Below are 23,638 nucleotides of genomic sequence, written 5' to 3' on the forward strand. Positions count from 1 at the left end.
CTGAAGAGATAAGGCTTTGCATGTATGAATATGAAGTTAAACTGGTATACTCTCCTTCCTTTATACTAGTATACTTGTTCTAGGTGACGCAGAAATTCTGAGTCCACTAACCATTCTTCATGATTTGTTTTAAAAATCCACCAAAATAGAAACTAAAATGTTTGAAGCTTTCAAGTCCTTTTTAAAAATATTAGATATATACCCTACAGGGGGCTGGAGAGATGGCTCAGAGGTTAAGAGCACTGCCTGCTCTTCCAAAGGTCCTGAGTTCAATTCCCAGCAACCACATGGTGGCTCATAACCATTTGTAATGGGGTCTGGTGCTCTCTTCTGGCCAGCAGGCATATACACAGACAGAATATTGTATACATAATAAATAAATAAATATTAAAAAAAAAAGATATATACCCTACAGTGGGCAGGGAGGGGTGGGGCTAGGAACGTAGCCTAATTGGTAAAGTGCTAGACTAGTACTGACAAGGCCCTGGGCTGTATTTTTAGCACCTCATAAATGAGGTGAGGTAGGACACACCTCTAATCCCAGCTGAAGGGAGCTCAAGACCAGTCTGATCTACAGTGAGTTCAGGCTAGCCAAGGCTACATATTGGATCCAGTCTTAAAAATAAAAGACAAAAGCATAACACTAGAAACATGAGAACCTGTTTTGGAAAAGAAATAAATTACAGAATGAAATGCCTTATATCTATACACATTTCAGTACCTTCCTGAATTAGCCACTTCTTCCAATGCTGTCGCAATTATACATCTGGCAAAGGCAACTTAGGAAACGAAACTGTTTATTCCAGCTTACAGTCTAAGGGGCTATGGTCCACTGGCCTGAGGCGCTGGGCATAAGGCATCCACTCAACAAGTAGAGAAATATTGTTAGTGCCTAGTTATCTTCCGCCTTATTGACTACAGGACTCTAGGCTGTGGAATGAGTGTTGCCCATAATCAGGGTGGGTCATTTTTTTAATTGATTTTATTGAGCTATACATTTCTCTGTTACCCCCACCTCTGCTTCCTCTCCCCTCCCCTTCAACCCTCTCCCATGGTCCCCATGTTCCCAATTTACTCAAGAGATCTTGTCTTTTTCTATTTTCCATGTAGATTAGATCCATGTATGTCTCTCTTAGGATCCTCATTGCTGTCTAGGTTCTCTGGGATTGTGATTTGTAGGCTAGGTTTTTTGGCTTTATGTTTAAAAACCACTTATGAGTGAGTACATATGGTAATTGTCTTTATGGGTCTGGGTTACCTCACTCAATGTAATGTTTTCTAGATCCATCCATTTGCCCACCAACTTCAAGATGTCATTATTTTTTCTGCTGTGTAGTACTCCATTGTGTAAATGTACCACATTTTCCTTATCCATTTGATGGAGGAAGGTCATTGGTTAATAAAGAAACTGCTTGGCCTGATAGGTTAGAACATAGGTAGGTGGAGTAAACAGAACAGAATGCTGGGAAGAAGAGGAAGTGAGGTAGACGCCATGCCTCTCCTCTCCAGGGCAGACGCAATGGAGCCAGCCACCAGGTCTTACATACTGAATCTTTCCCGGTAAGACTGGTGCTACACAGATTACTAAATATGGGTTAGGCAAGATATGAGAGTTAGCCAAGAAGAGGCTAGATATAATGGGACCAGGCAGTGTTTAAATGAATACATTTTGTGTGTTGTTATTTCGGGGCATAAGCTAGCCAGGCGGCAGGGAGCCAGGTGGCAGGAACGCAGCCCGCAGCTCCTTCTACATCCATTCTTTGGTCAAGGGGCATTTAGGGTGTTTCCAGGTTCTAGCTATGACAATGCTGCTATGAACATAGTTGAGCACATGTCCTTGTGGCACGATTGAGTATCCTTTGGATATATATACCCAAAAGTGGTATTGCTGGGTCTTGAAGAAGGGTTGTTTCCTAATTTTCTGAGAAATCGCTATACTGATATCCAAAGAGGCTGTACCACCTTGCACTCCCACTAGTAATGCAGAAGTGTTCCCTTTTCCCCACAACCTCTCCAGCATAAGCTGTTATCAGTGGTTTTGATCTTAGCCATTCTTACACGTGTAAGATGGAATCTCAGAGTTGTTTTGATTTGCATTTCTCTGATGATACTTGTTATGGACCAGTTATTGGTATCACCTCCAGAACCTCCCCCAAATGAACTAGAGTTCAGTTTATAAAATTAAATCCAAAAGAAATAAAAATACAAATTTTTCTCAGAAAAGAACATGAAAGTGTCCTGATTAAAAGGCTCCCCTGAAAGTGGGTAAAGCAATGGACTCCTGCAATCTCTGCACTTGGAAGTCTGTCAGAAAGACTACAAGTTCAAAGCCAGCCTTGGCTACATAGGAAGACCCTATCTCAAAAGAGTAAAAGTTCTGAGTATTCAGCACAATGAAGGAAAAGGAGACCCATGCTTCACTGCTCCCCACACCAAGGATGAAGAGAAAAATCCTGGATGCATTCAGGAAGAACATAGGGCAGCGGCAGTAATCAAAAGGACTTCTCAAAAGCAGCAAGGAGCCAGGCCTGGTACACATTCAGAAGACTAAGGATGCTGAGGGTTAAGGACCAAAAGTACAAGGTCAGTCTTGAATCCATAGCAAGATCCCATCTCAAAAAAAGCATCGAGAGTAGTGGCACACGCCTTTCATCCCAGCACTAGGGAGGTAGATCTTTGTGAGTTCCAGGACAGCCAGGCTACACAGAGAGACCCGACAGCCAGGGCTACACAGAGAGACCCTGTCTCAAAACAAACAAAAAGAAGGAAAATGAGCCCTGCACCTTGCCTGGGCAGCACAGTAGAGCTGACCCTGTAGACAGCAGCAGAGTTAGTACCTCCTCCCTCGTCTGTGGTGTGGTGATGGGGGTGAGGGAAAGAGGTCCTCCCTCCTTGCCCCTACCGCCTCCAGCTGGTGAGGGAGCCAACCCTCCCCTTTACCAGTTCCAACACTCGGGAAAGCAGGCCCTGCACCTCTTCTGGGCAGCACAGTGAAGCTGACCCTATTGGGGTGGAGGGAGTGACACGTGAGCCAGCCCAGGAAACATGAGTGGGGAGATCTAGCCCCACCCCTCATCTGTCATATGATGGCATAGGCAGGGGAGAGATGCCCCACCCACCCAATGCCTGAGGTAGGTGGGAGAGCTGGCCCTAAGATCCTAAGAGCAGCACTGCACCTCACCAGCTGCAGCACTTGGGACAATGGCCCCTACTCCTCACCTGGGAGGTAAGGACCTGGTAGACCTGGCCCTGAAAGTATGGGTGTAGGAGGGCAGACCCTGAGGATGTGAAAGCAGGAGAACTAGCCTCACCCCTTGCTCCCTGCTGCAAGGGGTGAACTAGCAGGGCAATGATGGAGAGCACGCCCTGGTGGTGAGGACAAGAAACAGCTGGCAGGCTGACCAATGCTGTAACTACCCAGGCTCAGAACCAGGGTTATAAGCTGGCCCACCCCAATGTCCACCCCAGATCTGCTGGAGCACATGAAGATATCAGTCCTACAGACCCAAAGCTGCACGGTCTCCACAATACAGGGCAACAGCAGGGTACCCAAGAGGAGTCCCAGTAAGGGTTCAGCATCAATACTGTAATAGAAATCAGGGGTCTCAAACCAGACCAATGACTCTCTGCAATGAGCTCTTGCACATAAAGATATATGGATAAAAGGGTTTGCTGCATGACTCACAGTGTCTCACTGCAGCTTCCAAGATGAGATTTTCTTTTTTCTCTTAAATTTTATTTTATTAAGGGGGAGGGGGGTTGCAAGGGGGTTTACAAAGGGACAGGAAATGAATGGAATCGAGATGCATGATACAAGATGCATGGCACAAAGGATAAATAAAAAGAGCTTAAAATATAGTAATACAAGGTAAGTGAAGGTCCAGGGACAGAGCTCAGGGTGGAGCACCGGAGCAGCCTGTGCAGAGCCTTGCATTCAGTCTCGGTACAGAAGAGAAGAAACAAAGCTATCAAACAGTAAATGAAGAGTTGTTAGTCCCACCATGATAACAAAAGTGATGTCGAAGAAAAGATTAAGTAGACCATAACTTTTTTCATGTTTAATGTAAATTTTAATTGCTAAGTTTTTAAATATAGTTATTATCGACTTGTGCACATATAGACATGGTATACATGTGGTATACAAAGGCATTATCTGCCTCACAGAAAGAATCAACAGCAGACCATAGCTCTGGCCCATGAACAATACTTACAATTGGAAAAAACAAAAACTAAGACACAAAGACATAAGAACAATACAGTGAAGAGGCTCACAGAATGCTTGGCTTCTGCTAACAAAAAAACTAACCAAGTGTAAATGATAGAAATATGGCCTAATTCCAGGGCAGCATCTAAGAGTCACAGATAACAGTCAGTGAGATGCGGCTTAGAAAGAGGACAGCACACTTGTTTCACTGTCAGCCTCTGCCTTTGGGAGGATGTGTGCAGGCAACAAAGAGCATCCAGAACCACAGCATGTGCGTGAAACCCTGCTTGAAAACACACTAGGGTACTACAGAGCTGCTCAGAATCACACCAGCTCTGTTGTACAATATACACAAACATGCTCACTTATTAACAGTGATGATCTCTGCATGGTAAATTATGTTTCGGTTCCTTCTTTACACTTATTTTTCAAATTTTATCCGTAAACATTTTAATCTTACAAAACAAAAGCAAACTTTTTTTAAGGATTTATTTATTTATTATATATACAGCATTCTGTCTGCATGTATGCTTGCACGCCAGAAGAGGGCACAGGTCTCATTATAGATGGTTGTTAACCACCATATGGTTGCTGGGAATTGAACTCAGGACCTCTGGAAGAGCAGTCAGTGCTCCTAACCTCTGAGCCATCTCTCCAGTCCCAGCAAACTTTCTTTTTAGCTTGTATATGTCTATATATGTTCCTGTGTGTGTGTGTGTATGTGTGTGTGTGTGTGTGCAGACAAGTGCATGTGCACATGTGTATTTTGCATGTGGAGAGTAGCATTCGCAATCAGGTATCTCCTTCAATCACTGAACCCAGAGCTCACCCACTGGGCTGGACTACAGGGGTCAACAAGCTTCAGGGATGTGCCACTCACTGCCACACGAGTTCTGGGGATCCACACCCAGGTTCTTGTTGATCAAAAGACACCAGAATCTTGAAGAACTCTCACCAGTCTTCCCAAGAACCAGAAGCTGAACTGACTCTGAAGGTGGCTGAGTCCTGGCTCCCACCTGCTACTAAATCAATATCAATCAATCAATAAATCAATCTCAATCTATCTATCTGTGTGTGTACGTGTATGTGTGCACGCACTCACTCACTCACTCGCACAAGTTTTCTGGGACAGTCTCATGTAGCCCATGCTGGGCCTTAATACTCCTACTTCCACCTCCCAAGTGCTGGATTACAGACACATGCTACTACCACATCCGATCTTATGAGGTGCTGAGGATTAAACCCAGAGCTCTGTGCATGCTACGCAATCACCCTGCTAACTGAGCCATATTCCTAGCCCCCGCTGTCTAATCTTAATAGTCACTGAAAGCCCTGTAGTAAGGTTCTCCAAAATAAATCGTCTCCAGCCTTTTTCAAATAGAACACGAGTACTCTACGCATGCAATTTCTTTCTAGTTTGATACATCCTATCTGCTGCCTCTATCCCTCAACAAGGCAGCACTACACTTTCTGCGTCTGTACCCATATGCACATGTCTAGTCTCAAGGCTAGGCTTCGCCTCACTATCTGCTGCTACTCGAACAGATAGACAAATGGAACAATGTCTTCCGTTTTTCCTCTTCTCTTGACTCTCACTTCTATATAAGTCAAATATAAAAACTACCAAATAAGCAGACAAAAAGCCCTGACTACTGAAGTCCAGAATTAATGGCAAAGCACATGAACAGAGAAAGAAAAAGGACTCCGGTACTGGTTTTGCTGATCATTCACTGTGCGGCCCTGAGCAAGTCACTCAACCTCTCAGTTTCACTGACCCTGTTTCACACGCTTAAAATAATTCCTATCTCGTCTGTTATAAAAAGGCTTAAAATAAAAAATTAAATATTAAACACATAGCATTCAAAGTATAAGTTACTGGGCTAGAGATGGCTCACTGATATCTCTAGAGCACTCACAGTTCAGAGGTTCTGTCCATTGTCTTCATGGTGGGTAACATTGTGGCATGCCGGCAGACAGTGCTGGAGAAGGAGCTGAGTTCTGCATGCACAGGTAGCAGAAGGAGACTGTGTCCTACACTGGGTATAGCTTGAGCATATATAAGTCCAAGCGTGCAGTGTGTTCCTGGTACTAGTAGACAGACGCTGTAGGATCTTACTTATATATGAACTCAAATGAAAAAGTGCAGTAATAACTCATAGCAGCAGAGGCTAGGCTGGGAGCCACCAGGCACTGGGGTAGGAAGGGAACAGGAGACACAGGTTTAGAGAAGAGGACTAGGTCCTGGGCCTACTGCACAACCGTGGTGACTACTGGTACCAGGAACACACTGCACGCTTGGAAGTTGCTATGAGAGGAGCTCTACAACACTGTCTCAGAAGATGAGAAATTTGTTAAAATAGATACTGTTGTAGTTTGAGTAAGAATGGCCCCCAAAGGCTCACAGGTGTGAATACTTGGTATCCAGTTGGTGAAACTGTTTAGGAAGGATTAGGAGGTGTGGCCTTATTGGAGGACGTGTGCCACTGGAGGAATGGGCTGAGGACTTATATATGCTCAAGCTATACCCAGTGTAGGACACAGGTTCCTTCTGCTACCTGTGCATGCAGAACTCAGCTCCTTCTCCAGCACTGTCTGCCGGCATGCCACAATGTTACCCACCATGAAGACAATGGACTGAACCTCTGAACTGTAAGCCAGCCCTTAATTAAATGCTTTCCTTATAAGAGTTGCCATGGTCACGTTGTCTCCATATAACAATAAAATCCTAACTAAGATACACATAAAGAAATTTTAACATATTTCCATCAAGGAGTAGTAGGCAAAACAAACAAAAATAATGAAGCAATGACTTCATATTAATACAAACAAACAAATAAATGGAAAGTTGTTAAGAGAAACAAGTTCTTTGCACAGTTTTAAAGTTTACTTAGAGAAAACTGCAATTCCAATCAAGTGATTCACATAACATCACCAGTAATGGGACATAGCAAAATTGTGCACTCCTCATCAGAATTCAATAAAAATATAGCATCAGTGATATTCCAAATTTACAAAACCTTGCTCATAAATATTAGCAAGCAAAGCCCTTGATTAAATCTGTAGCATCATAAAAAATAAAGAACAGATCATGAAGTCAAAGAATGCCTACAGAAGTACTCCACAGTGTACCCAGCACCAACATGCAGGCTAACTGTCTATAACTCCAGTTCAAGAGAATCCAATGCTCTCCTCTGGCCTCCTTGGGCACTGCACACACTTGGTGCATAGCAAGCAAAACACCCACACAAATAAAATAAAAATAAATAAAAATCTTTAAATATCAACTATTACTAGCTCATCTTATACATCCTGAAATCAAAAAAACAGTACTGAAATTTGAAAATTAAATTTTACTTATAAACAAAGGAATGAAACAACTAAACAAAATATTACCAATGTGCCTGGCATAGTGGCACACCTGTTATCACGATCTTTTTTTTTTAAAGATTTATTTATTATGTATACAGTGTTCAGCCTGCATATATTCTTAGAGGCCAGAAGAGGGCACCAGATCTCATTATAGAAGGTTATGAGACACAATGTGGTTGCTGGGAATTGAACTCAGAACCTCTGGAAGAGCTACCAGTGCTCTTAACCTCTGAGCCATCTCTCCAGCCCCTGTTATCACGATCTTAAAGCAGAGGCAGGAGGATGGAAAGTTCAAGGCTAACCTGTACTACATAGTAAGCTTCTGCCTCAAGAAGGAGGGGAAAAAGCAACAGTAGCCTGAGTGTGATGCATTAAAGGGTCTGCACTCTGGAGACAGAGGCTCTGGGAGTTCAAGGCCAGTAGGTCTACATATCAAGTTATAGTCTAGGTATGGCTACGTATGGAGATCTTGTCACACACACACACACACAAAGCAATAGGATCCACTGCTTTTATACATATTCAGAATGGCACATTAAAATAAGGAGGGTTAGAGAGGCTAGAGAGATGGTTCAATGATTAAGAATGTTTGCTGGTCTTGCAAAAGTCCCAGGTTAGATCCCCAGCACCCACTGGTGGCTTACAATCATCTATAACACTAACTCCAGAGGATGCAATGCCCTCTTCCAACTTCTCAAGATACCAGGCGCGCACACAGGTACACAGACATACATTCAGGCAAAACACACATACACATAAAATAATAAAATATTTTTTAATTAAAAGTAGGAGTCATTCTAGAACATGTCCCCTTATTTATCCTTGTCTCAGTTTTTTAAGATATCTAAGTCTAAAGAAAAGTTATTTGTGAAATGACCATGATGTTTTAAACACTATTCAATATAAACATAACATAAAAAAATACCTATATTTTTTCACATAGAAAATGCTGCCCTAAAATGGGAAAACCAGTCCAACCATCAAAACTTAATTCTATACCCCAATGTCCTAGCTGCATTATGCCATATTCATTTTTGGCATAAAGTTCTGTATTGTGCTAATTATACTCTAATTCCAGTTATCTGACGGCATGACCGCTACAGCTCTCTACGCAATGGTTGCAGGCTGTGGGCAGCTCGGCAGTGCAGCACTTGCCTGCTGCAGATTATGTACAGGGCTCTAGGGGGTTCCCAGTACCATAATGTAAATATGTTTTTAAAGTAACAGTTGAAAAACTTCCAAAATTATCACAAGTCTTTCTTGTGTTCTTCTGAGCCCTGTCTCCAGTCCAGCTTCCAGGTGAACTGCACTTTCTAAAGCTCACCAAGTGATGAGCACCACTGAATTTTGTCTCCCTCTTTTTATTTACTTTTTAAGGCACTCTATTCAGAAAGGACTCAAAGTTAGACAGGACGACGGTACCTCGCAGTGCTGGCGTGAAGCCTGGACTTCACATTCGTACTTGTTCTTCACAGACTCTAGGCAGAGCTCTCTGTAGATGCCTGCAACAAGCACAGTGATTCTCATTATGTAGGCAACAAAGTCATGGGTATTCTCCTATACGGTGTCTCCACCATAGTATGAGTCAGTCAGAAAGTCACAAACAATTCTAACTTATCCTTAAAAACTAAAAAAACATACTGAAAACAAAGAATCAAAACACATATCAAAGAAGATGAGAGAATAAGAGTTAATGAGCTAAGAAGTCATACAGTTACTTTTTGTTTTGCCTCATACTTCCAAGAACACTCCTAAATGTTTGCTAAAGAATCATCAAAATAAAAAGTACAATCCTTTTCTAATAAAAACAATCCTCAGATTTCTCCTAACAGAAGGGAGACAGACAATAAACTCAGGTTTCATTGGGCATACATAATCAAAGCAAGAAATGGATACTTTACTCTGCCAAACCACTGTATCCAAACTAGGCTCTTCAGAGTCCAAAGCTTTGAAGGAAGACAGGCTGAACAAACTGGCGGAACAAGGCAGATCATGCTGAGAGCGCTCCCGACAAGTAGATGCCTAGGCGCTACTCTCATTATAAAACAGGCAGCAAGGCCACGCACAGGCGCACATGCAGACGTGACAAGACAGTAACTCTATATATGTATACTCAATGCCGAGCCACGAGAGACCTAGGGACATAATCAGCTGTCCTTTCTGTCAAGGAGGGTGGCAGATACCTGGACCTACGCCATCTGCAACATATTCACCCAAACAATGTCACAAATCAAAGTGCCACTGTCCTACCTGCCACCTTTGTGCGAATCTGCATATTTTCTTGCAAAGTAGCCAGTGGTTCCAAATACTCTGGGGCTTTTCCAGCTATGACTTCTTGGAGTTTCGCATCCACCTGACTCAACCGCTCTTTATAAAGTCTTAACAAAGCAAAAATTAAGACATTAATTAAAAGTTCCCAACCAAGAAGAGCAACTTTCCCCTCATGCATTATTGTTTACTAATAGAGCTCATGTTCCAATAACCTATCAAATGTACTCCTGCCTTGACTGCAATCAGAAAACTCACATTATTTGACTTTATATACATCCCAATATTATATTAGATATAAGTCCAAGGTTTTTTAAAATTAGTATAACTCTTGAGTCACAAAAAATATATATAATTCAGGCTCAATGTCTTTTGTCTTGTCTAACGTTGCTGGGGGACGGGAGTGAGGAAAGAAAATGGGCTGGACAACACAACACTGCAAGAATATCTCAAAAAAAAAAGTGGAAAAAAATTGAAATGACTATTTGGGGACTCCTGATTTTTACTGTAATTGAACAACAATAAATCAATTCTAAAAAAAAGTTATTTTAAACACTAAGTTTAAAAGAAATAAGGAAATCATTTTTAATAGTTTGTGTATAGATGATATTCCTGTCAAAGTACATAAATCCCTGGCTGTTCTCCACAGTGCCATAGTCACCGGCTTAATTTCTGTTTGTTGTCTCTGGTAATGTGAGACAGGTCTCACTAGAAACACTCAAGTAGTCTAACATTCACTGTGTAGCCCAGGCTAGTCTCCAACCCAGAGGTCCTGTCCCAACCTCCTGAGGGCCAAGATTACAGGTGAAAGTGACTACACATGGCTTCTAGTTAGTTTTTAACAAACAAGGAAGAAAGAGCGATGGGGCGAGGGGGTGATTATAAAGCCCAGAATCTGGGGTACATAACTCAACGCAACTAGAAATGAAGAAAGTGAAATAAAATGAGTTAATGGACGAAGAAATGAAAAACAAAAGTTAAACACAGAAAGCACCACACAAGGCTGCTGCAATCCCAGCATTTGGACAATGGAGCTAGAAAAGCCTATAGGTAGCTCTGCAACGCCTGGACTACGATGTAATAATCTACAGAAAAAGGAAAAAGAAGCCTGTTGTGGAGGCTGGCTCTGGGGGATATGCGAAAAAGGTAGAAACACAGGATCACAAGCTGGAAGGCAGCCTGGGCTACACCTTAGGACCAGTAAGACAGTTCAGTGGGTAAAGGCATTTGCTTCTAAACTGATGACCTGAGTTTAATCCCCAGAGCCCACCGAGTAGAAGGAGAGAACTGACTCCTGCCACCTGTCCCCTGATGGGCACCATGGCCCAAGTGCACCCCCCCACACACTACATTCTCATATGTGTGTGCGCGCGCACACACACACACACACACACACACACACAGATACCAGGTCCCAGGTTCAAATCCCAGCACCCACATGGTAACTAACAACCATTTGTAACTCCAGTCTAGGGGGAATCTCATGCCCTCTTATGGCCATCACAGGCACTGAACACACATGGTACACAGGCACAAATGTGGGTAAAACACAAATACACATAAAATTTTAAAAAACATAAATAAATACAATATAAAAAATATACAAGTGCTTTGAAAAAGGATGAAATGAGAAATGGGTACAGGTCTCTATTATCCCTACTCATGGACACTGTAGAAAAAGTAAACTTAGGAAAAGCCTTAATAATCTGAAGCTAGGAAGGCAGCTCAGAAATACAACACTAGCCAGGCAGTGGTGGCACACGCCCAGCCCAGCACTTCGGAGGCAGAGACAGGTGGATCTCTGTGAGTTCAAGGCCAACCTGGTCTACAAGAGCTAGTTCCAGGACTGGCTCCAAAGCTACAGAGAAACCCTGTTTTGAAAAAAAAAAAGAAAAAAGAAAAAAGAAAAAGAAAGAAAAGAAATATAACACTTCCCTACAATGTACAAGGCATGGGGTTCACTCAGTAATACCAGGTTTAAAAACAAAACAAACAAACAAACAAACAAAAAACCCTTACCAGCTGATGCAAAAAGATTCTGCATGTGAGGAAACTATTTTTTAAAATAATCCTACAATATAGGGTTCTTTTAACAGGAAAGCCTATTAATTCTTTTTCGTTGTTTGTCTTTGTTTTTGTTTTTCTAGACAGTTTCTGTGTGTAGCCCTGGCTGTCCTGGAACTTGCTCTCTAGACCAAACTGGCCTCAAACTCAGAGATCTTCCTGCCTCTGCCTCCAATAGGCTCATTCTTAAATGGCAAGGCAAGTTTGAGTGTTAATATAATACACAGTCCACTTTTGTCTATGTGGTCCCTCAGCAACAACAACATATGATTTGTAGAGCTAACTGTTAAATAATGCATTTCTACATCTGGATTAAAGCTTCTTGGGCTCAAAATTCAACCATAAACATACAAAGTCAGAAGTATAATATGATTGACAGCTTTTTAAAATTCCAACAGATTTTAAAGAAAACTCACTAAAACACTAACAGAAAGGTAACACACCTGAAGAATGCCAAATATACACGAAATACTGAAAGAGCCCTTTTAATTTGTGATGGAATTTAAATGAAGAGGAGGTATAAATGAATAATAGCCCGTTATTTAACTTTTTGAAGACAAGGTCTCATTGTGTATCCCAAACCAGCCCAGAACTTTCCATCTTTCTGCCTCAAACTCCTAGCACCGGAATTACAGGCATCTGCCATCATGACCAGCTTATCTAACCTTTCCAAAAAGCAGATTCCTCAAAATCAATATAAATTCTATAAGCCTGGTATTCAAGCTAAAATTCAAAAAATGTATGCCCTTCAACAGTAACTATTACCATTTATTACAGAGCAAATGCTCAATGGTTTGCTCACTGTCAAGTAGTAAAATGAATGAGGGAACCAGAGAGAGTTCAAGTCTCAGCACCCTGTGGTGGCTCACAACCATCCCTAACTCCAGGTCCAGGTGATCTGATGTCCTCTTCTGACCTCTGAGGGCACCAGGCACATATGCAGGTGACTGAGGGTGGTGGAAGACATTACTCCACACTACAGAAACTGCAGCGGCTGGGCTGGCTGTTTTATGCAGAGCACTACAGCGCCCATGGGCGCCAGAACAGGAGGAGGAGCAGCACAATTTTATCATTCCCTATCTCTTCGAAAGCTTTGAGACACCCTACAGAGATACACAGCATGGCAGGCTAAAAATAGGCAAGACATTTGGAGCAAGATGAAAAAGTAAAGATTTAAAACCCAATGCAAAAAAAAAATTGTCTTTTTTCTGATATGCTATTCTACAAATCAATTCCTCAAGAAAGAATATTCTTATGCGATGGTCATGGATCTACTACTCCTAATACATCTAGAGAAGGATGAAGCTTCAAAGGGGAGCTAGCTGGTGGTCACAGTGAACCAGAAGCAACGTGGCCCAAGGTGAACAAGACTGGATTCCATGACTACTTGCAAAGCTGTCCCACATAGGAGAACTTGAAGCAGTCTTCCCTTGCTGGGTAGCTCTAAAAGACACGTCACAAGATTAGCAGGGAAATCTTAATCAACTGCATGAGAATTCTTCATTCATGGGTTACTTCTGCTAAAACACAAAAGCCCAAATTTGGGGCTGGAGAAACATTCCAGTTGTTAGGAGTGAGTGCTTGGTTCTCAGCGGGTATGTGCAGGTGGCTCACAACCACCTGCAGGGAATCCAACTTCTGACCTCCATGAGAATCTGCACACTCATGTGTGCAAATGCATCCCCCAAATACACCCCCGCTCACACACACACATCATTTAAAATAATTCTTTAAACATACACACATACATTTGCCTCCTCTCTGCCAGAATGATGCTAAACTCTCTATATTGCCTAAAAAGACTTAAACTAATTCTAATATAAAATTAGTAATGGAAATCTTTTTTTAAAGGGTCTTGTTATGTGGCCTAGGTTTACCTGGAATGCCAATCCACCTACCTCTACCTCTCAGGTGTTGAAATTACAGGCATGACAATAAACATGCTACAATAATTTAAACCAGTACAATAAAATATTATACTGCCAGGTGATAGTGGCACATGCCTTTAATCCAGAACTCAGAAGACAGAAGCAGGCACATATTTATGATTTAGAGGCCAATCTGGTCTACAAAGCAAATTCCAGGACATCCAGGACTACATAGAAAACCTTTGTCTCAAAAAATCAAAAAACATAGTAAAATAATTATATATATATGTATATATATACACACACATATATATATGTATCAAAGCCAAAATAATATACTTTTTAATTTTTAATATGTTAAACTGGCAGGAAATAATATTCATATTCCTCTCTAATACCAATGAAAGTTAAGAGAAGAAATGGCATAAACAGGATTAATATGGTAAACACATTGTCTCACTCTAACATGATAATTCTACTAAATCTACTCTATGTCCTCTCAAGCACCCCACCTCACTTCACCACCCCACCAGCCTGCACTAACCATGATGGTAGACACTTGCAATCCCAGTACTCAGGAAATGGAGGCAGTAGAATGCCAACTTTGAGGCCAGGCTAGGCAAGATAGCAAGATCCAGTCTCCAATGTCTTAGTTAGGGCTTCTATTGCTGTGATAAACACCATGACCACAAGCAACTTGGGAAGGAAAGGGTTTATTTCATCTTACAGCTTATAGTCCATAATCCAGGAAAATCATGGAAGGGACTTAAGGTCCCTTCCTGGAGATAAGAATCAATGCAGAGAGCATGAAAGAGTGCTGCTTACCGGCACTTACTTACTTCCCAAGACCTACTCAGCCTGCTTTCTTATACATAACGGGACCACCAACCCAGACACCACCTACCTACAATGGGATGGGCCCTCCCACATGAATCATCAATCAAGAAAATGCCTTACAGATTTGCCATAGCCCAATCCTATGGAGGCATTTCTTGATAAAGATTCTTTCTTCCAGAATGGAGAGATGGCTCAGTGGTTTAGAGCCCTTGTTGTTTTCCCAGAGGAACTGGATTCAATTCCCATCAGCCACATGGTGGCTTACAACCATCTGCAAGTCCAGCTCCAGGAGATCCAATGCCCTCCTCTGGCTTCTATGGCACCAGGCACACATGTGGTATCCATTTGTGTGGCACCAATTTCACAAGAGCTCTGGCCTTAACTGGGAAGTGGAGGAGCGAATGAAAGTGTGGGGACGCACAACCGTGCTGGCACCTGCTCAGGAGGCCGAGGCGAACAGCAGAGTGGAGGCGAACAGCAGAGTGGAGGCCAGCACCAACACTTTGGCAAGATTCTTCTCTCAAAATGAAAAACTGGGATGCTGGTGTAGCTCAGTAAGAGTGTTTACCTAGTACATGCAAGGCCCTGGATTCAATCTCCAGGACTGAAAGCAAAAAGGAAGTCAAGTGGGGAGAAAAGTTGGTATCTCTTAGACACCTAACACACGCCAAGCAAACGGCAAAGAATTTTACAGATAGCTCCTTGTGGTGGTCTGAATGAGAATGGCCCCTTGGGCTCATATATGGGAAAGCTTAGTCATGAGGGGAGTGGCGCTACTTAAGAAGGGTTAGGAGTGTGGCCTTGCTGGAGGAAGAGGCACTGGGGGTGGGCCAAGTCAGGCACAGTGTCACACTCTCTTCCTGCTGCCTGTGGATCCAGATGTAGAGCTCAACTTCTTCAGCACCATGTCTGCCACCATGCTCCCACCGTGACGATAACGGACTAACTGAAACTGCAAGCCAGCCCCAACTATATGCTTTCTTTCTGTCATAGAAGTCACTGTGCTCATGGTGTCTCTTCAGAACAATAGAACACTGACAAAGACACTCCTTAATAACTTCACAGTGGATTGTGAGATCACTAACAGCATTGTTTTTATGTATGGATTGACATATTTATTTACATATTATCTTCTGTTGCTGGGCATCAAACAGGGCTTTCTAACCTCCTGTGCTCGGCAAGTTCCCTAGCACAAAACTCGTCGCCAGCAACCTTTACATCTGAAGAGCTAGTTCCAGGACAGGCACCAAAAACTTCAGAGAAACCCTGTCTCGAAAAATCCAAAAAAAAAAAAAAAGCCTAATTTAGCCAGGCGGTGGTGGCACATGCCTTTAATCCCAGCACTTGGGAGGCAGAGACAGGTGAGTTTAAGGCCGGCCTGGTCTACAAGAGCTAGTTCCAGGACAGGCTCCAAAGCTACAGAGAAACCCTGTCTTGAAAAACCAAAAACAGAAAAAGAAAGAAAAGAAAAGAGAAAGCCTAATTTAGAAGCTGGTGAGATGGCTCAGTAGTTTAGAGCTGCTGTTCCAGAGATGGAAGGCTGACTACCAGTATGCAAATGGTAGCTCACAATCATCTGTAATTCCAGCCAATGCCCTCCTCTGGCTTCCGTCTGCATGTGATGCACAGACATACATACATGCGAAATACACACACACATACACAGAGAGAAAGAGAGAGAGAGAGAGAGAGAGAGAGGCATTCAAATCTGATTCATCAGCGCCTATGCTCTTCCATTCTATAACAATTCCTCCAAAGATGGAGCCTTTAGGGGAATGCACTTGTAACACTAGAGGCAAAAGCCCTGGCTTTATTTACACTTTTTGATAAATTATGGGAACAAATAAACTTCTCTGAGCATCAGTTTCTTCATTATTAAAATGGAAGCCTTACAGAGTTGTTAAAGTAAATTAAGTAACACACATGTGAAATAATAGGTAATATACACACTATTCAATGTTAAGACATAAAATCAAATTAAAACCAAATAGAAAACTGGAGGACAATACTTTACTCTATTCTCAAATTTTAAAAATGGTATCTCAGTCTGCTGGCACAGAGCTGTAAACCCAGCTACACTGGAGGCTTGGTTAGAAAGATCATAAGCTCAAGGCCTACCTGAGTTATAAAGCGAGTTCACAGCCAGCCTGGGCAACTTAGCCAGACCCTGCCTCAAAGGAAAAAGTAAAAAGAGGGATCTGGGGCCATAGCTCAGCGGCAGAGCACTCACTTATCACATACACGATTTCAACTCCAGCACCAGAGGGGAAAATCTTCAGCCAATTATTTAACAAAGGAATGAACAATGCAGATTAGCAGCAAGTGTGCAACAATACAAACAACTGAATCACCAACGCCCACAGGCCAGGCACCTACTCCATCCCACCCCAGAAAAAACTCTCTTTGGTTAATGAGGTCTCCAACGCTTAACAATAACTGAAGCCTCCTTCGGATCAGATCAGTCTGTTCCCATAAAACACAAAAGGAAACACAGTGGAGACCATGTAATTGCCCTTGTGCTAGTAAAAATGATAGCACTGAGCCGCAGCGACAAAGACCTTCAGAAGTCGATACTTACTGATCTTTGAGATCTGTAAACTGTTTCTCAAGATTGGACATTTCATCCAAACATTCCATCCTTCTCCTTTCACAATCTTCATCGTCCATCTCTGTTAATAAAAAAACAAAACAGAAAATATCAAACATAAAACTTCAAGGCAGGCCTGGAGGCACACATAGACCTGGATCCCAGCATTTGGGAGGTACAGGCAAGAGGATTAGGAGTTTAAGGTTACCTAAAACTATACGCCACACAGCAAGTTGGAGGCCAGCCTGGGCTACATGAGACCGTATATCAAAAAAAAAAAAAAAAAAAGATAAAACTTTCAAATATATCTGGTTAGTCCAAATAGAAAAAAAAAGTTGTAATATGAAATTGGACATCCAAGGTCTATATTGAACCTTAAAGGAAAATAAACAATTTTTCCAAAATAATTACCACTATAGAATTAATTTAATGACAGATTAAAACCCCAGCAGTCTGTAGAGCTTCCAGCGTTTTTCCATTTTTCAGTCTTCTTAAAGGACTTTAAGAGCTATGTCAATGAAGTTAACTAACCTACCTTTGGTTTTACACTAATTCTTGAGAACTTAGCACCAAAAATGCCTATGCTCATAAAATGTCATTATTCAAAAAACACACCTGGCATCCGTCCCTCACAACTGCGGCGTGTCAGCTGTGCAGCACATGACTGCGAGGCCGGAAACGATGAACGTTCAAAGCCAGCCTAGGCTGAAGGGAAAAAGTCAAAGAAAGAAAAACCAGAACTGGAAAGATGCTTCAGAGGTTGAGCGTGAATCCTGCTCTTGCAGGAGCCCAAAATTCAGTCCCCAATATCCATGCCATGGCTCACAACTGCCTGTAACTCCAGTTCCAGGGGACCAGATGCCCTCTTCTGACCTCCAAACATGCCATACACATACGCGTGACTTAAATTTTTTTTTAAGTTTAAAAAAAAAAATGAGGATGTAGGTAGAGAAGTCACATGGCTGATTATCCCATCACATAAAAAAAAAACAACTAATTGCTAGGCAGCATGTGGCACTTAAGAGGCAGAGGCAGGGGCTGGAGAGATGGCTCAGTGGTTAAGAGCATTGCCTGCTCTTCCAAAGGTCCTGAGTTCATTTCCCAGCAACCACAAGGGGGCTCACAACCATCTGTAATGAGGTCTGGTGCCCTCTTCTGGCCTACAAACAGACAGAATATTGTATACATAATAAATAAATATTAAAAAAAAAAAGAGTTAGAGGCAGGCGGGTCTGAGTTCAAGGCCAGGTTGGTCTCCAAAGAGAATTCCAGCCAAGGCTACACCTTGAAACCTTGTCTCACCACCGAAAGCAAACTAATCCCATCACATTTAGTTTAAGGAATCTTGAACTGCCACTCACCCTCTCTCCAGATATTGTCAGTCAATGAGAAAGAGCAAATGAGGAAAAGGAAAAGCCAACTTCTAAAGACAGCTACTATCAATTATCACATCTTCTGTTTTTATATCACATATATGCAACACATCAAAATAACAAGCACAAACTGGTCTGAATCTTGATCTTCATCAAATAAAGGGTCAAACTATGAGAGCCACAGAATGTATAGTTATTTTCATATAGCAAGGAAGTATATGATGATAATTTTCCAACACGGAAATATTTCTGCCTCTTTGGAGCTTGCTCTGCAGGGCAAGTTTTAAAAAACTCATCCCTTAACTGGAGAGCTAATCCCACGTAAGAGCACGGGCCCAAACTGCTCAAGTCCCAAGGTCTGACAGGGAGCAGAAGGAACACGACAGAGACACATGATCACACACAACATTTGTTCCCTCCAAATTCCCTATTTTCTACATTCTGTAGGAAGTTTCTTTGTCCACAGGACCTGCTCAGTACCGAAGTCTAACAGGAAAACTCTGACAAGTAAAATGCAAAGCGCAGTAGACGAAAAAACGATCCTAGAAAAAGCGAAAAGACAAAGTGCATCTAAATAATTTACCTTACTATGATCCTTGTAAATTATGTTCTTTTCTAGAATGAGTTTTTCTTGAACATGTTAAAAAATCATGACAATGTAAATACTAGAAGGAAGGAATTATAATACATTTAATGGGAACCTGGCTCCCATTAAAGCCTAAGAAGAACATGGACCAGAGAGATGGCTCAGGGAATCTGAGCACATACTATTCTTTAGTGGACAAATAAAATCTTTTTTTTTTTTTTTGTTTTTGTTTTGTTTTTTGAGACAGGGTTTCTCTGTAGCTTTTGGAGCCTGTCCTGGAACTAGCTCTTATGGACCAGGATGGCCTTGACCTCACAGAGCACAGAGATCCGCCTGCCCCTGCCTCCCAAGTGCTGGTATTAAAGGCGTGTGCCACCACGACCTGGCCCAAATAAAGTCTTTTTAAAAACAAACAAACAAAAACACTTGAACATAAAAATGCTACACTGCACAACCCTGTCCTCTATACCCCACCAGGAAAAGAAAAAAAAAAAAAAGAACTAAACAAAAAACGTTTTTCAGATCCAAGAACTGTATTCAGAATAAAATAATCCCTACTTTATGCTAAATAACTGGCTAATTTTGAAGTCTCACCTATGTCCCTAGCTAGGCAGAGGATCTCAGAATCCTTCTCATCTCAAGCAGGTTCCAATGTTAGATTTCCGTCTGTCAGTACAGGCATTCTTAGCTAAGCAGACCATACTCAACCGCGACAGGCTCGGAACACTTTATCTTCTATCTTCACCCCAGGATTTATCTTCCCATCCGGCTGATGCTCCCCACACCTTTCCTGTATCTGAGCGGTCCTCTTACCTTCGCTCCTAAAGTTGGATTCCTCAATTCCGATTTTTGCCTTGCTTGAAATTTCTCACAACGACAACGTTCTTTGCCTTTTCAAGCCTCTTGGTCTCCCAACCAAACTGGTTTTCTCATTCCCCTAGAAGCCTTGAACTCTGGCCTTTGCACCTTTTCTCACATTCCTTCCCCTATACGAACTTTCCACCTAACAATCCCAACCCAAAGGCTTCAAAACAAGGCAATCCTGCTTGCTCAACCCTGCATGCCGACCACTCAGTTCAGGGAGTCTTTCCTGCGTCTCTGAATTTTCATGGCATTATTTACATTCGATCGTTTATTTGGCAACTTGTGGAAACTCACAACAGTATTTTTAGACACTTTTATTAACTCTTTGAGACTTGTACAGTGTATTTTGAACACATTCACTCCCCTCCCCCAACTGCTCCAGATCCACCCATCTCCCTGGTCACACAACTGCAAGTCCTTCACTTTTTCTTCTTTGCAAAACCATGGAGTTCAATTTGTTCTACCCAATCGTTCTTGGTTGGAACCTGCCCTGGCACGTGGCTAACCTACCAGGGCTCATCTCATGTTATTATTATTATTGTTTTGGTTTTTTTTTTTGGTTTTTTGAGACAGGCTTTGGAGCCTGTCCTGGAACTAGCTCTGTAGACCAGGCTGGTCTCGAACTCACAGAGATCCGCCTGCCTCTGCCTCCCGAGTGCTGGGATTAAAGGCGTGCGCCACCATCGCCCGGCTTCATCTCATGTTATTAAAGAAAACTGACTCTCCCCCCCACCCCCCCAAATGCTAACAGCTCCTGAAAGAGTGGTAGAACCTCATGGCCACCTCCACCCCTTCACACTGGAATTAGGTCTTTTGCATGCTGTCACAAGTGCCATGAGTTTGTATGTTCAACTGCTCTGTTGAGTAAGGAAAATGCCGTTCTTTATCTGGGACAAGATAACATAACTAGATATTTATACCTCAGGGTGAGTAGTGCCCAATACTGAGCAAAAAGTCTTCCTCACAATTATTTACTTTTGGATGGCTGATTTATGCCATTACATTCTTCCCATGGAGGAGCATACTCTGACAGGCAAGCCGGAAAAATAGTGCGGAGTGATAACACGCTGTCATTAACCTGTCATCAATGCTTCCCTCATAAACACGGTCAAAAACAGGGTTAGGCAAAGAAGCCATTCTCCGTCAGAGAATGCGCCAGAAAATCACAACTACTACTCGTTTTTGAATGGCAATTATTAAAGATTTACAAAATGTATTTGTGTTACCCTACCTCCCCCATCAAAAAACCCAAAAAATACAAGTAAAGAAATCAGAAACTGTCTAAAGTTACAGAACTATGAACGCTAGAAGACTGGGAATGTCGACACTGCCCACATCGTCCTGATTATAAACCCATAAAGATTCGAAACCATCCGTCTGGCTGGTCCCTTTTTGGTCTTGGAAACTTTAGGGACCTACTATGAGCCGGAGAGTTCCCAAGTTAGTCCCCCTCCAGAGCACTGATGACAGCACTAGACAGGACGACCTAAAGCAAATGTTAATGAGTTCCAAGACCGCCAAGGACCGAGTCAAAATCTATCCACAGCCCCGAAACACGCCGACAAGGGCGTGACTAAGTAGGTTGGGGAAAGGGACTTCTCCACGGTCTTCCAGACTAGCCGGCGGGGCATTCCACTCCCGGATCGGTAGCCCCAGGACACGGCTAGACGACCCTAGGGCAGGCCCCACCCTTGGCCGGGGCCGCCTCGGGTCGTCACGCAAGTCAGCGCCCGCCCCGCCGCCCCAGAGCCCGAGCTGGCGGCGCCCCGCAGCTCCCGGGTGCCAGAGGCCGAGTCAGTCCCCGCCCCTTCCCCGTCTCCCCGCCCCGCGCTCGCAGCAGGACGCGCCGCCCGGCGTGAGTACCGCGGCCTGTCGCGCGCCGGTCGCGGGGACCCGGCATCCCTGCCCGGCTGGGTCGCGCACCTGAGCTGTCCCCATCCTCGGAGACCGACGAGCTCTCGGTGTCCTCGTCTTCGGAGCTGCTCCCCTCGTTCTCCGCGTAGTCCACCTCCATCTCATCGTGATGATTCGTCTCCTTCTTGTCCCCTCGGGAATGGACCGGCATTTTCCAACCGCGCCGTCGCTTCCCACTCCCTGCTCCCAGCCCGGCCACTGCCGCTTCGGTGAAGGGCGCGCCGAACGCCCCGAATCACCGGCCGCCGAGCTCGCTCCGAAACCCTCGACTCCTCCCCACCCCCGGCCCAGGCCTCACAACCTAACCCGCAGGCTGTGCGCTCCGAGCTCTGCCATTGGCCAAGGCTGTCCTGGGGTTGGGGGCGGGACTTGGCCTTGTAGGAATACGATTGGTTGCCCGTGATTACGGCGCGGCCTTCTGATGTACGTCGGGAATTGTAGTCCTCAGGCCGCAGAGCTTCAGGGTCTGTGGGTTTCTAAGGTCCAGCTAGCTGAATCGCTTCTAACTTCGGACTTCAAGTCCCACAAGGCAGGAAAACTGACATACTAGAACGCAGTTTATAAACTAAACAGAAACAGATTGTGCTGATTTGGTCAGTATTTATCCTTTTTCCCGCCAAGTGGTTATCTGATCTCCCTAGCTACGCGAAACGTGAAAAGGTCCTTTGCCTGAAAGGGTCTTTCCGTACGTACTCTGAGCCTGGGGAGCTGCAGAATCGTTTCTTCTACCATATTTGTACATTTATTGCTATGAACAAACTATTAAATTGGATGGTATGTATAAGAAAAAACTTGTACTTTTTTAATTTTAACAAAGAAATTTAATCTTGGAATTTTTACAACCAAAAATACAGAGGGGAAGGTCAAGTTTTATCTTAGTATTTCAATCTAGTATTTTTGCATATATTTATTTAATGGAAGATGCCACCAGTTGATTTAATTTCAGATTTCAATGAGAAATACCTGTTTGACTTAAAGAGATTTCCTATCTTTTTTTCAAAGGCAGGACACATTAAGCACTATGAGTGTTGTAACTCATAATAGCTGACCTCTTTAGTGGTAGTGAACTCTACAGCAGGTTGTCTTGGTAAGCTCGTTGCACGGATTAGATGAGTTGAATTTTCAGTTCAATAGCCCTGAGGCGGGAATCGGTATTATATCCATTTTGTAAATAAGAAAATCATTTCCAGATAAATCTTTTAAGATGGGAGTGGTGGCACAGGCCAGGAACCTCCACTTGGGAAATAGAGGGAAGGTGGTCACAAGTTCAGAATCGTCCTCAGCTACATATTGTCTACCTAAAACCCTGGAGGTAAAATGTGAAAACCTGCACTTCATCACTCATGAAGATAACAGCAATTTACTATTAAAAGATATCTCATAGAATGAGCTGGAGGGATAGCTCAGCCTTTAAGGGCATGTTCTGCTCTCTCAGAGGACCAGAGTGTGTTTCCCTGCACCCATTGCAAACCTCACATGCACATACCCACACACAGACTCAAACATAAAGTTAAAAATAATAAAACATGAATCTTACTTTAAAAGATCTTTTCAAATAAATAAGTAAAAGATCTTTTCAGGGGCCTGTGGAGATCGCTCAGGGGTTAGAGCACTTGTTCTTGCAGAGGACCTGAGTTTGGTTGCCAGAATCCACATAATGGTTAATCTAGGCAGAGTTTCTCTGTGTCCCAGCAACTGCTTCAT

General features: G+C 43.0%; 1 protein-coding gene across 1 annotated transcript in view; it reads right to left on the reverse strand.

Moving 5' to 3' along the window:
• Brms1l (BRMS1 like transcriptional repressor) overlaps positions 1–22,231 on the reverse strand; it is a 35,906-nt gene extending 13,675 nt beyond the window's left edge. Inside the window, exons 1-4 of the mRNA XM_057783238.1 lie at positions 21,944–22,231; positions 17,189–17,279; positions 9,824–9,951; positions 8,996–9,075 (exon numbers count right to left, since the gene is read on the reverse strand). Coding sequence (XP_057639221.1) covers positions 8,996–9,075; positions 9,824–9,951; positions 17,189–17,279; positions 21,944–22,085 — 441 coding nt within the window. The 5' untranslated portion in view covers positions 22,086–22,231. The remainder of the gene's footprint in view (positions 1–8,995; positions 9,076–9,823; positions 9,952–17,188; positions 17,280–21,943) is intronic.
• Positions 22,232–23,638: the final 1,407 nt, after the last annotated feature.

This window comes from Chionomys nivalis, chromosome 10, assembly GCF_950005125.1.
Source record: "Chionomys nivalis chromosome 10, mChiNiv1.1, whole genome shotgun sequence".
In the NCBI taxonomy this organism is placed as follows: domain Eukaryota; kingdom Metazoa; phylum Chordata; class Mammalia; order Rodentia; family Cricetidae; genus Chionomys; species Chionomys nivalis.